This window comes from Penaeus chinensis, chromosome 4, assembly GCF_019202785.1.
Source record: "Penaeus chinensis breed Huanghai No. 1 chromosome 4, ASM1920278v2, whole genome shotgun sequence".
Classification (NCBI taxonomy): Eukaryota; Metazoa; Arthropoda; class Malacostraca; order Decapoda; family Penaeidae; genus Penaeus; species Penaeus chinensis.
The window spans coordinates 160,001-172,500 of NC_061822.1; the positions used below are offsets into that span (position 1 = coordinate 160,001).

The window sequence follows — 12,500 nt, forward strand, 5'->3', positions numbered from 1 at the left end:
TATGTAAGCCACTGGCATATTTCTGAAGGGAAAGATGAAAAGTCAAAGCTTTATTCACTTACATTAGTTTCAATAAAAGCACTGAAATGTAGAAATTTAATTGAACTTTGGAACTCGTTTAGGCACTCATCAAGCAAAACACAAACAGCAATGTCAAGAATCAGCCAAGCTCAACTTGAGCCTTATAGACTTAAAAACACATCAACATCCAAGTCTCTCAACTATCCACTAAGAGCTTCAAGTTGCAGGCATATAAATAACATAATGCATATTTTTCACTTCACTCCCAAATATGCGTAATTACCTAAAACAAACCCATTTCATTTCTGTAAATAATGCGACTAAGTACAAGTAAATGCCTTCACATCCTCATTCACAATCAACAGAGAAAAGAATCAGCTGATTCATTTTGGAATGAATGCATAATAAACGTAGAGAGTAAAGCAAACAAAACATCAAGTGATGTGAACCAAGTATACACGCTTTTAACCAATTACATTCTAGCAAAGTGAGTAATACAAAAGCAATAATTTTCAAGAGTTGAAACACTTTCCCTCTTGTTCTGTCAATCAACACGTTCTCCAATCCTATGAAGGCAGCAGCCGTTTTTATATGGCACCTTTCACGTGTGTATTACAAACTGATCAGGACCACAGGACAAGATTGCATTCCTTAAGATAGGTAGTACCAGTTGCAAGTTATTTTAATGATGGAAACACGAGTTGATACACTGCTACATCCCCTAGTGTAAGTGTAAGTGTAAGTGTAAGTGTAAGTGTAAGTGTAAGTGTAAGTGTAAGTGTAAGTGTAAGTGTAAGTGTAAGTGTAAGTGTAAGTGTAAGTGTAAGTGTAAGTGTAAGTGTAAGTGTAAGTGTAAGTGTAAGTGTAAGTGTAAGTGTAAGTGTAAGTGTAAGTGTAAGTGTAAGTGTAAGTGTAAGTGTAAGTGTAAGTGTAAGTGTAAGTGTAAGTGTAAGTGTAAGTGTAAGTGTAAGTGTAAGTGTAAGTGTAAGTGTAAGTGTAAGTGTAAGTGTAAGTGTAAGTGTAAGTGTAAGTGTAAGTGTAAGTGTAAGTGTAAGTGTAAGTGTAAGTGTAAGTGTAAGTGTAAGTGTAAGTGTAAGTGTAAGTGTAAGTGTAAGTGTAAGTGTAAGTGTAAGTGTAAGTGTAAGTGTAAGTGTAAGTGTAAGTGTAAGTGTAAGTGTAAGTGTAAGTGTAAGTGTAAGTGTAAGTGTAAGTGTAAGTGTAAGTGTAAGTGTAAGTGTAAGTGTAAGTGTAAGTGTAAGTGTAAGTGTAAGTGTAAGTGTAAGTGTAAGTGTAAGTGTAAGTGTAAGTGTAAGTGTAAGTGTAAGTGTAAGTGTAAGTGTAAGTGTAAGTGTAAGTGTAAGTGTAAGTGTAAGTGTAAGTGTAAGTGTAAGTGTAAGTGTAAGTGTAAGTGTAAGTGTAAGTGTAAGTGTAAGTGTAAGTGTAAGTGTAAGTGTAAGTGTAAGTGTAAGTGTAAGTGTAAGTGTAAGTGTAAGTGTAAGTGTAAGTGTAAGTGTAAGTGTAAGTGTAAGTGTAAGTGTAAGTGTAAGTGTAAGTGTAAGTGTAAGTGTAAGTGTAAGTGTAAGTGTAAGTGTAAGTGTAAGTGTAAGTGTAAGTGTAAGTGTAAGTGTAAGTGTAAGTGTAAGTGTAAGTGTAAGTGTAAGTGTAAGTGTAAGTGTAAGTGTAAGTGTAAGTGTAAGTGTAAGTGTAAGTGTAAGTGTAAGTGTAAGTGTAAGTGTAAGTGTAAGTGTAAGTGTAAGTGTAAGTGTAAGTGTAAGTGTAAGTGTAAGTGTAAGTGTAAGTGTAAGTGTAAGTGTAAGTGTAAGTGTAAGTGTAAGTGTAAGTGTAAGTGTAAGTGTAAGTGTAAGTGTAAGTGTAAGTGTAAGTGTAAGTGTAAGTGTAAGTGTAAGTGTAAGTGTAAGTGTAAGTGTAAGTGTAAGTGTAAGTGTAAGTGTAAGTGTAAGTGTAAGTGTAAGTGTAAGTGTAAGTGTAAGTGTAAGTGTAAGTGTAAGTGTAAGTGTAAGTGTAAGTGTAAGTGTAAGTGTAAGTGTAAGTGTAAGTGTAAGTGTAAGTGTAAGTGTAAGTGTAAGTGTAAGTGTAAGTGTAAGTGTAAGTGTAAGTGTAAGTGTAAGTGTAAGTGTAAGTGTAAGTGTAAGTGTAAGTGTAAGTGTAAGTGTAAGTGTAAGTGTAAGTGTAAGTGTAAGTGTAAGTGTAAGTGTAAGTGTAAGTGTAAGTGTAAGTGTAAGTGTAAGTGTAAGTGTAAGTGTAAGTGTAAGTGTAAGTGTAAGTGTAAGTGTAAGTGTAAGTGTAAGTGTAAGTGTAAGTGTAAGTGTAAGTGTAAGTGTAAGTGTAAGTGTAAGTGTAAGTGTAAGTGTAAGTGTAAGTGTAAGTGTAAGTGTAAGTGTAAGTGTAAGTGTAAGTGTAAGTGTAAGTGTAAGTGTAAGTGTAAGTGTAAGTGTAAGTGTAAGTGTAAGTGTAAGTGTAAGTGTAAGTGTAAGTGTAAGTGTAAGTGTAAGTGTAAGTGTAAGTGTAAGTGTAAGTGTAAGTGTAAGTGTAAGTGTAAGTGTAAGTGTAAGTGTAAGTGTAAGTGTAAGTGTAAGTGTAAGTGTAAGTGTAAGTGTAAGTGTAAGTGTAAGTGTAAGTGTAAGTGTAAGTGTAAGTGTAAGTGTAAGTGTAAGTGTAAGTGTAAGTGTAAGTGTAAGTGTAAGTGTAAGTGTAAGTGTAAGTGTAAGTGTAAGTGTAAGTGTAAGTGTAAGTGTAAGTGTAAGTGTAAGTGTAAGTGTAAGTGTAAGTGTAAGTGTAAGTGTAAGTGTAAGTGTAAGTGTAAGTGTAAGTGTAAGTGTAAGTGTAAGTGTAAGTGTAAGTGTAAGTGTAAGTGTAAGTGTAAGTGTAAGTGTAAGTGTAAGTGTAAGTGTAAGTGTAAGTGTAAGTGTAAGTGTAAGTGTAAGTGTAAGTGTAAGTGTAAGTGTAAGTGTAAGTGTAAGTGTAAGTGTAAGTGTAAGTGTAAGTGTAAGTGTAAGTGTAAGTGTAAGTGTAAGTGTAAGTGTAAGTGTAAGTGTAAGTGTAAGTGTAAGTGTAAGTGTAAGTGTAAGTGTAAGTGTAAGTGTAAGTGTAAGTGTAAGTGTAAGTGTAAGTGTAAGTGTAAGTGTAAGTGTAAGTGTAAGTGTAAGTGTAAGTGTAAGTGTAAGTGTAAGTGTAAGTGTAAGTGTAAGTGTAAGTGTAAGTGTAAGTGTAAGTGTAAGTGTAAGTGTAAGTGTAAGTGTAAGTGTAAGTGTAAGTGTAAGTGTAAGTGTAAGTGTAAGTGTAAGTGTAAGTGTAAGTGTAAGTGTAAGTGTAAGTGTAAGTGTAAGTGTAAGTGTAAGTGTAAGTGTAAGTGTAAGTGTAAGTGTAAGTGTAAGTGTAAGTGTAAGTGTAAGTGTAAGTGTAAGTGTAAGTGTAAGTGTAAGTGTAAGTGTAAGTGTAAGTGTAAGTGTAAGTGTAAGTGTAAGTGTAAGTGTAAGTGTAAGTGTAAGTGTAAGTGTAAGTGTAAGTGTAAGTGTAAGTGTAAGTGTAAGTGTAAGTGTAAGTGTAAGTGTAAGTGTAAGTGTAAGTGTAAGTGTAAGTGTAAGTGTATGTGTATGTCTAAGTGTAAGTGTAAGTGTAAGTGTAAGTGTAAGTGTAAGTGTAAGTGTAAGTGTAAGTGTAAGTGTAAGTGTAAGTGTAAGTGTAAGTGTAAGTGTAAGTGTAAGTGTAAGTGTAAGTGTAAGTGTAAGTGTAAGTGTAAGTGTATATGCATATGTAAACATCCATACATAAATATATATTACCACTGTACCGTCCTCCTGCTATAATATCTAAAAATATGAGAAGAACAGGTGAAAGAGAAGATGAAAAAGAAGAAAAGGCAGCTACCTGTCAAAGCACTGCAAGGGGTTCTGGCTAAAACTGCTGAATGCCTCATTTTACACAATCTGGGATATGGTGAAAGAAGGTAACTTATGAAATACTTTTATCACCTCTTTTTTTTTTTTTTGCTCACTCATTCACTCTCGCAATCTCTCTTCCTTTCTGCCTTTTTTACTCTGGAGAAGAAAAAAAAAAAAAAAAAAAAAAAAAAAAAAAAAAAAAACTGTCAAAAATGTTTCTTTCATGGAACTCAATTAATTATATGAGTATACTGTACTGTCGGGTATAAACACCCCACAGTTTCCATTTGGCAATATCAGTGCTACCATATCTACTACCTTCCTAATCATGCCTATGAACAAAGATAATATTAGTGGTAATATCATTGGGATTTTACCGTTTGTATTACTGAAAATAATTATCAAATGAATAATAGAAATAATGGATATAATAATAATAAAAATAATAACAATAATGATAATTTCTCATTTCTTCACGCCATACCAAACTTCTTAGAATAATCCCACCCTTGCTTTTCCTCACCATGCAATTTATATCGGTCATCTGGGAGAAGCTGTCATGTCATTAACTGCGACAAGACTGAGCACAATTCTTATCCACGCACACTGCGAAATGGAAATTCTTACTGAATAAGAAGTGAATACACCTAGCACGGAAAGGTTCACTGCATTGCTAACAAGATACTGGGCTGGTGTAGCATGGGGGTTGCTCTTGCTCACAGCCAGTATTTGAAGAGTATAACAAATATATCCACTGCCTGCAACAAGATGCTCGATTGCTTTCTTCTAGCTGCCAGCAAATAACTATGCAAACAGGGTATCAATGGGCACTAGGAGGACTGCATCACAATAACACTGCTAGTTGAGAATCGTCACTAATGGCTCTTGGCGGCTTCTTTGGCTGCCACAATGAGAGGGTGGAGGCTTGAGAGAGGTCTTGCCAGCTTTAAAAATGGATGCTGAAAAGGAGAAAAATGTTGAGTATTTAAGAATGGATGCTGTACAACAGAAAATTACCCACATTTAACACAAAAAATTTAGCATGTTAGGCTTCTTTTCAACAAAAAGTGTAGTTTCCAAATTTCTTCTGCTATACTATATAAGCCTTACTTTAGTTTGTTTCTTTCCTAGAGTTAACCATCTGGAAATCTATTCCCTTCATCAATTAGCATAGCCCTCACTATAATATATATATCCTCCTAATAAAAGACAATGAAAGCAGGGAAGCTATTATCACATCTAAATACCAGTCACAGAGTCTGACTAGGTTTCTTTCATATGTCTCTTTCAAAAACAATGTGGGGAAAAGGAAAGGTCAAAATGCTTCATTTTCACATCAGTGATTGTAAAGAACTTTCAAATTGCCAAATAATATTATACCATAATTATAAAGAAACTCAAGTTGACCAACTTACCTTTAGAAGATGATTAGCAGTCGATCTCTTTTCAACTTCAACTTCTAGGCATTGGTCAAGGAAATCCTGAAATACGTGAGACAACTTTTCCCGCTCCTTGATTTCGGGCTTACCATTTGTGGCTATCAGGTACAGAGCTCTCAGAGGATTTTCATTCAAGTACGGTGGTTCTCCTGTTGAAATGGATCCAGTCATTTAGTCCAGTGCATACACAGTCTACTTGAACAAACAAATGTTCACACTCTATCTACAAAGTACACTTAAACCTTAGTCTTACAGTCCTCCAATTACAGTATATTGGAGGCAACGGACAAAATCTGGCTATGGACAGAACTGTTGCAACACTGGATGCAAGCTGCAAACATACATGTAGCTAATTGCTCCATTGCTATTTCCCTTTTTTGTGCATCAGTGTGTTTCAGTGGTTTAAATTCATCATTTTCTAGCATCATACACCATATGCAGGGGGAAGAGGGGGCATGTAATGTATTGTCTTCTTAACCAATTCATGACAGGATTCCCTGCACCACACCAAGCAGAGCCAGATTTCATGTGCTGTCACCCATTTGAGTAAAAAAATTAAGTGTGGGATAAATACATCTATCAATCTCTCTATACATCTGGTTGCTTAATGTTTTAAGAAATCAGGCTAAAAAACAAGACTAAGTCTACTAGAGAAGAGTTGGATCTCCCTAATGACTGAGATCAGGGTCAACCATGCAAATAACTGTTGAGCACATACAAGCTAAACAGAGCAGCCTTAACTGCACAAGAATGGCTACTTATCACCTGGCATTTGGGCCCAGTTCAGCAGTTCAGGGGATTAGAAGTCATCCAGTGTGAGTGGGTTATACAAAGCAGATTACTTGCTATTGTATCTCAAAAATAACCTGATACTTCCACATATTTCTAACAGAGATATATTTGAAATCGGTATTGTGAAAATAATGATTCTCATTCGTACCTTGTCTACATTTGTCGCTATGAATACGGCTCAACTTCCAATATATTTTTGGTTGCACTCCTAGCTATCCCCTGGTTACTAAACTTACTTTTTCAGACATTAAATCACATGAATATTGGTTATTAACTCATTCACATCCATGAATGAAAAATTCCCTGATGCTTGGTAACATCTAATCACTTTACGAGCCTACATCCCAGTGGCTGGGATGGTGCCCTGGGAGCTCAGCCAGGAGGTGGACAATTGCCATAAGCAGTGCACACTCATGTTCCTGTTTGCCAAACTCTAGCAGTGAAATTTTACCCGCGGTGAATGGGTTAGGTAAGAAAGCAAAAAATCACTTGCTAGTCTGTTTTGCAGTTCTCAAGAAATAGTACAGCTGCTAAAAACTGCACCAACACTTACAGTAATTCTGCCTATATTACCATATGTAACTAGAGGATTGTAAGATACTACAAAAGGAAAAAATGTTAGACCAGTAAATTAACATCTAATATAAGTTTCCATTACAGGCTTTAATACATTTTAAGATATAGAAAAAAAGCTAAAAAAATACTTATCTCAGCAAAAGTTATTGCATTAACATCCTAACTGAAGTAGAGCTAATGTGCATAATTGTATTGAGTAATTAAGTGTTAATATGTAAATAACAATTGAAAATTATTTACTCTAAAAAATATATCTAGCAAAATAAACTGAAAAAAACACTTTTTTTTCATTTACTACGGCAACCAAACAATTATTTTCCTACAGACCTAAAAATTCATCTTCTTATCAAGCTTTTCCCACATGTATATTCTATGATTAAGAGAAGAGAAGAAAAAAAAAAAAAAAAGGACCTACATTTTATATACAAGAAATTATATACACTCATGCATACCTTCAATCATTTCAATAGCCATAATTCCAAGCGACCATATATCAACTTTTGGTCCGTACTGTTTTCGCGTCACCACCTCAGGGGCCATCCAGTATGGTGTCCCAACCATGGTAGTCCTTTTGTTTTGCTCCGGTGATATTTGTGCACAAAAACCAAAGTCAGCTGGAGAGGAGAGGTTCAAAGGTTTAAGCATTGTGTTCATATCGGGAATAGTAAAGAGATTTCTATGAATATAGAAAATAATTAAATATCAATGCATTAAAAATAACAGAGCAATATTAATTTGTTCTCTCAACTACTTACTCTTTTACAACCATATCTGTAGTTTTAGTTTTATATATTTTTAAAAAAATGTAATGTAGACAAACTAATTTCCCTTGCAGGTAAAAAAAAATTCAGAAATTTCCTCTTTAGAATTTTACATAATCATCCCTGTCCTAAAAAGCATAACAGATATAAGGAGGATGATTCAATGTAGAATGGCACTTGAATCAAACAAGAAGCCATACCACTTCTCCTTGACATATAACAGAGACAAAGAAAAAATTGCAATTAGACGGTTCCAATCACAGTACTTACTGAGCTTGACACTTCCATCCATGCCTAATAGAATATTATCTGATTTAATGTCTCGATGTATGACCTGATTAACGTGCAGGAACTCCAAAGCTTGTAGAACCTCCCTGAAATACATGAAATAATATTAACTCTTCTCCAGATAGGGAGTAAGGTTAATTTCCACGACACATTAATGTTCATGCTATACATCAAACAAACTCTTTTTAGAATTTCAACAATAAATATATGTGCATTCTTCTTTCATAAGAGAGGTGGGAAAGTGAATTTCAATGAAACAATAATGTTCATGGTAAACATAAAACATACAACAAACACCAGCATGTAATAGTGGGGAAAGAACACACAAGGTCTCATAATGTTTATGTTCTAAAGATGAAAAAAAGCAAAGGAGAGTAATATACTATGAAAATGTAATCACTTGTGGTTCTGATTTTCAATAAAATTTGATCAATAAACTGATCTTAAGCAGGCATAGTCATCTTTTGGAAGAAAGAGGGAGAGAGACAGAGAGAAAGAAAAAATGATGATTATGATTGTATCTTTCCAGATATCTATCATTCTTGTATACAAGACTGCCCTACATCATACAGTCATGCATTCATGGTATCTTTCACCAACAGTGTCTTTAATAAAAAAAAAGTCCAGTAATCTCTTTCAGGACTGTGATTAAATATTTGATAAACAAACATTTATTTGAACTTTTTTAACCCATCACTGACAGTATCAGCAAACTCTGGTCGTCACTGACTCCAGTGATTTCTGGCAACCGTTCTGCTGTTTGGCCCGGGAGTTCGCTACATGTAGTGGAACTTTCCACTTGACTTGCTCTAGGGCATTGCGATGCCTATAGCCATACCCAGCATGATGAGCCAGTTTGTTATGACAGCTATAGGTGTGGCCCGGCAGATATGGGTTAAAAAATTCCAAATACTCTATGAAATATTCTAAAGTTATGAATGGAAGACTGCATGATGCTTCAAAACATGGTTGTGCAACTTTCAATCCTCAATTTTTGTGAGAAATCTAACTTGAAATATTAATTTCTCATATCATAAAGAAAATACTTTTGAGATATGGAGAGAGAGATGGATGTTCAAACAGTTTAATGCCTACACAACAGTTATTTCTATTATGCTACTTATGTTACTCATCAGCACCAAGTAAAAATCAAAAGGATAATTTGTAACACAGAAAATATATTTGAAGAAACTCACCTACAGACAGCTGCAATCTGACCCTCATCCATACAAGTTTCTGTGACGACATCTGTTAAGGAACCTCCAGGGAGGTACTCCATAACAACCTGTCATGAATACCAAATAATCCTTAGTTATTAACATATCACTTCCTTAACACCATGATGTAAACACCACAATTTTTTAGGCAATTACAAAGTCATGTTCTGTACTGCTGAATGAAGATAAGTTCCCCAATAGCATGTGTATGAAAATGGATCAAAAGCATTTCAATAACTAGCCAGGCTAGGCAATTTTTATCATATTTTTCAAACAGGTGGTGAAGGATTTTGAACTTGTCTGAGCAGAAGTGATTTTCACAGAATCTTCCTTGAAGAAGTCTTAGAACAGACCATTTACAACAAAGTGACTAGTAGATCATTATCAATATTATTTATAAAAAAAGCATATTTCCACAATCATTACAACTGTCAAGTACTTTTGTATGGCCAATCCACAAAACTATGCAAGATACAACATATGACACAAAGTCTATAGTCTGGTACATTATGATGTGCCTTCTATACTCTCTATATTTCATTTTTCATTATCCCAAAACCATGGCATGTACATAAATGCCATACCCATTCTGAGTTTATTTTATGAATTGTTCTTACACATAGAGAGCTTGTACTTAAGTCACCAATAAGCCAATTATGAGTACTACCTGTCTCACCTGTTTAATCTTTTCCTTGATTCTTGAAAATACTTGATGTTATCTTATATTGCTGTTACTAATATCAATAACATTTAGTAACCATAATGACTACAATAAAAATAAAACCATCAATATTCATAGCATTAGTTAACTGACTCCTCTGTGGATAAGCACTAGCAGAGCCATCTATGTGCAGACACATTTCACAAGAAATTCTAAAATGGACACAGCATTTTCCCAGCAATATTGGGTTAAAAATCTGAAAAACAGGGATCCTTAGAAGTGCACACAAAATTATGGAGAAGAATGCCTAGAGTGTAAAGAACATGACATACATGAGGAAGGCTGCCACCAGTAACGTATCACTCACCCAGAGTTCCTCGCTCACAAGATAAGAGTCCAAGTAGTTAACTACATTGGGATGCTTGTTTTCACGCATGACCATAATTTCATTGATTATTAGTTCCTTTTTAGGTTGCTGAGACAGATTCATCTGCTTAATGGCTACCTCCACTCCTGTCGCAGTTTCTATTGCAGTATAAACAGTACCAGAAGCCCTGGAAGAAAAAAATAATAATCATGTAAATAAATAAATAAATAAATAAATAAATAAAAAAGTAACATCGATAAATTCTCACTGTATTTGCAGTCAATATCACAAAAAGTCAAAATCACATGTTCTACACTTTTTCCTTCTTTGAGACTATGGCTACTTCAGTGATAATACCTTTTATATTTCTGCTATCTTAAAATCAATTAATGAAGATGAACAAGTAATCTTCCAGAAAGCAAAATTGTCATTCACATTATCACTGTGTATTCCCCAAACATATATGGTTCCATGAATCCATTTATGTCCTCATTTACTCCTTCTGTATTATGCAGTTACTACTGTACTATAATAAAATATTTGTTTTCATGTAACATAAATAAATACATAAAACATACCTTCATATAATTTCTAAATTACAATTTTCACTTCATGTTCAAATTAGCTTTCAACCATTTCAGTTCTGATTCTACTTCCTGCTGTGCACACTAAATCTACTTGAAACTTTTCAAATAAAATACAAAACCATACCCTTGTCCAATTTTCTCCATTTTCGTGTATTTTCTGTTTGGATCGCCTACAGACACTATAGCTCTTAAACGCTCTAAAATTTCTTCATCGCTCATCTTTTTCTTCTTCTGTTTCTCAGCTGTCCTTTCTATTGCTGTGCTAGCACTGAAAACAGTAAACATTATCAAACATTTGGGTCAGAAAAAACTAATACAGACTTATTATCAATCAATTTTCACTAGGTTCATACGTTAATTTTACAACTTTTCTTTGTATATGAATAAGAGGAAATATATTAACATTCTAAACTGCAAGTCATAAAATCACACAATATAGGTTTTTGAAATTACAAATATAAAATTTGCTCCAAAAAATGCTCCATACACAAATATCACTAAGATCCTCCCTTGATCCCAACACACCTTGTAGTAGTTGTATTGGTGGGTGGCACTGCAGGCACAGCATTCGGTGGTGCAACAATGGGAGTTGCCTGGGGGTTGCGGTTACTATCCAAAGGAGCACCATTTGCATTTGCCTCATCTTCTACCGGTTTTGTGTATATGGATTTTGTACGTTCTGGTCTCGTGGCTACTGGCGGAGGTGGTGGTTCCTCCTCTTCCTCTTCTGGAACCTGAGTGGACAGGGCAATGGAAGTTTTTTAAAAGGACACATGACAGTGCAGGTGGGTTTGTTTTTAGTCCACATGAGAATATTACATTTTACTCTTACATGACAATATTTGGTATAGTCTTGATCATTAAAAAAAGTCTACATAAAATGACTACTATGATCCTTCCTAACTTAACATCATTATTACATATGTTTCAACACAAAAACTCACAACATAACAACCCCCAACTGTTCCATCTATCAAATACTGCAATTTCACCAAGGGATCTTTCTGCATAAAACTTACACTGACTTCTGAGCACGTTTCGGGAGTTGATGGCGATCCTGATGAAGCATCTGAGATCTTGTGTGGCGAAGGAGTTGCCGGGTAACTTGAGATGTTAACACTACCCTGGTAGCTAGGTCTAGGCGATGGGTCTGGTAATTTGATAAAACACATTATCATTGATGTCAGATGATGTTCTATTTGCAGAATGGCAATTTAATTTGAGTAAAAATATTTACTCACAAATTAAACTTCTATGGGAAGTGCTTTTTTTCATTCCACCATTAAAAAATATACAACATATTTCAAGGAACCATAAACTGTTACCATATTAAAGTGTTCATGTGTAACAGACCAACTGTATAAGATCGCCACCCGAAAAAACATAAAAAGACGTCAATTTTATCATCCTTACCCACGGTTTTCGCAACAGTCATGAATTTGCTCGTTTGATGTTCTTTGGTGGATGCATCATAGTAATTGAGCACATCCAGTACTGCCTGAGGATTATTCTTCTGTTCTTGTTTGCTAATGTTGGACATGGAGAGTAGCTTAGTCCATGAATCGGGCATGCCCTGCAGAAGAACAAAACATCAATCACTGTTTTATCAATGTCACATGAGTTTACACACAAAAAAAAAGAGAAAAGTACATTTTCATCCAAACTAAGCTGGTTTAATAATTTCTTCACACAACATTTTAGGCATAAGCAAAATACCAGTCATATTAACATAATGTAGCACCAGTTAGTTTAGATGCGTGTATAGTTTGAACATAAAAATTAGCTTGTAAGATCATAAACACAATATATTTGAGAAATTTGTGAGAAGACTGGAATAATATAAATAGAGAAAGACACACAAACAGTTCTAGTGCAGACAAACAACTGTG

At 34.6% G+C, this 12,500-nt stretch overlaps 1 protein-coding gene and 1 long non-coding RNA gene across 2 annotated transcripts in view; both read right to left on the bottom strand.

Moving 5' to 3' along the window:
* The window catches only part of LOC125024957, a 3,169-nt gene extending 2,415 nt beyond the window's left edge, over window positions 1–754 (bottom strand). Inside the window, exon 1 of the long non-coding RNA XR_007114866.1 lies at window positions 1–754. This exon is cut by the window's left edge and continues 1,993 nt beyond it. This is a non-coding gene — a long non-coding RNA (uncharacterized LOC125024957).
* A 2,945-nt stretch (window positions 755–3,699) lies between these two features.
* LOC125025059 (serine/threonine-protein kinase PAK 1-like) overlaps window positions 3,700–12,500 on the bottom strand; it is a 24,564-nt gene continuing 15,763 nt past the window's right edge. Inside the window, exons 2-11 of the mRNA XM_047612942.1 lie at window positions 12,025–12,184; window positions 11,631–11,761; window positions 11,137–11,345; window positions 10,736–10,879; window positions 10,025–10,211; window positions 8,976–9,064; window positions 7,762–7,865; window positions 7,183–7,344; window positions 5,339–5,511; window positions 3,700–4,882 (exon numbers count right to left, since the gene is read on the bottom strand). Coding sequence (XP_047468898.1) covers window positions 4,799–4,882; window positions 5,339–5,511; window positions 7,183–7,344; window positions 7,762–7,865; window positions 8,976–9,064; window positions 10,025–10,211; window positions 10,736–10,879; window positions 11,137–11,345; window positions 11,631–11,761; window positions 12,025–12,184 — 1,443 coding nt within the window. The 3' untranslated portion in view covers window positions 3,700–4,798. The remainder of the gene's footprint in view (window positions 4,883–5,338; window positions 5,512–7,182; window positions 7,345–7,761; window positions 7,866–8,975; window positions 9,065–10,024; window positions 10,212–10,735; window positions 10,880–11,136; window positions 11,346–11,630; window positions 11,762–12,024; window positions 12,185–12,500) is intronic.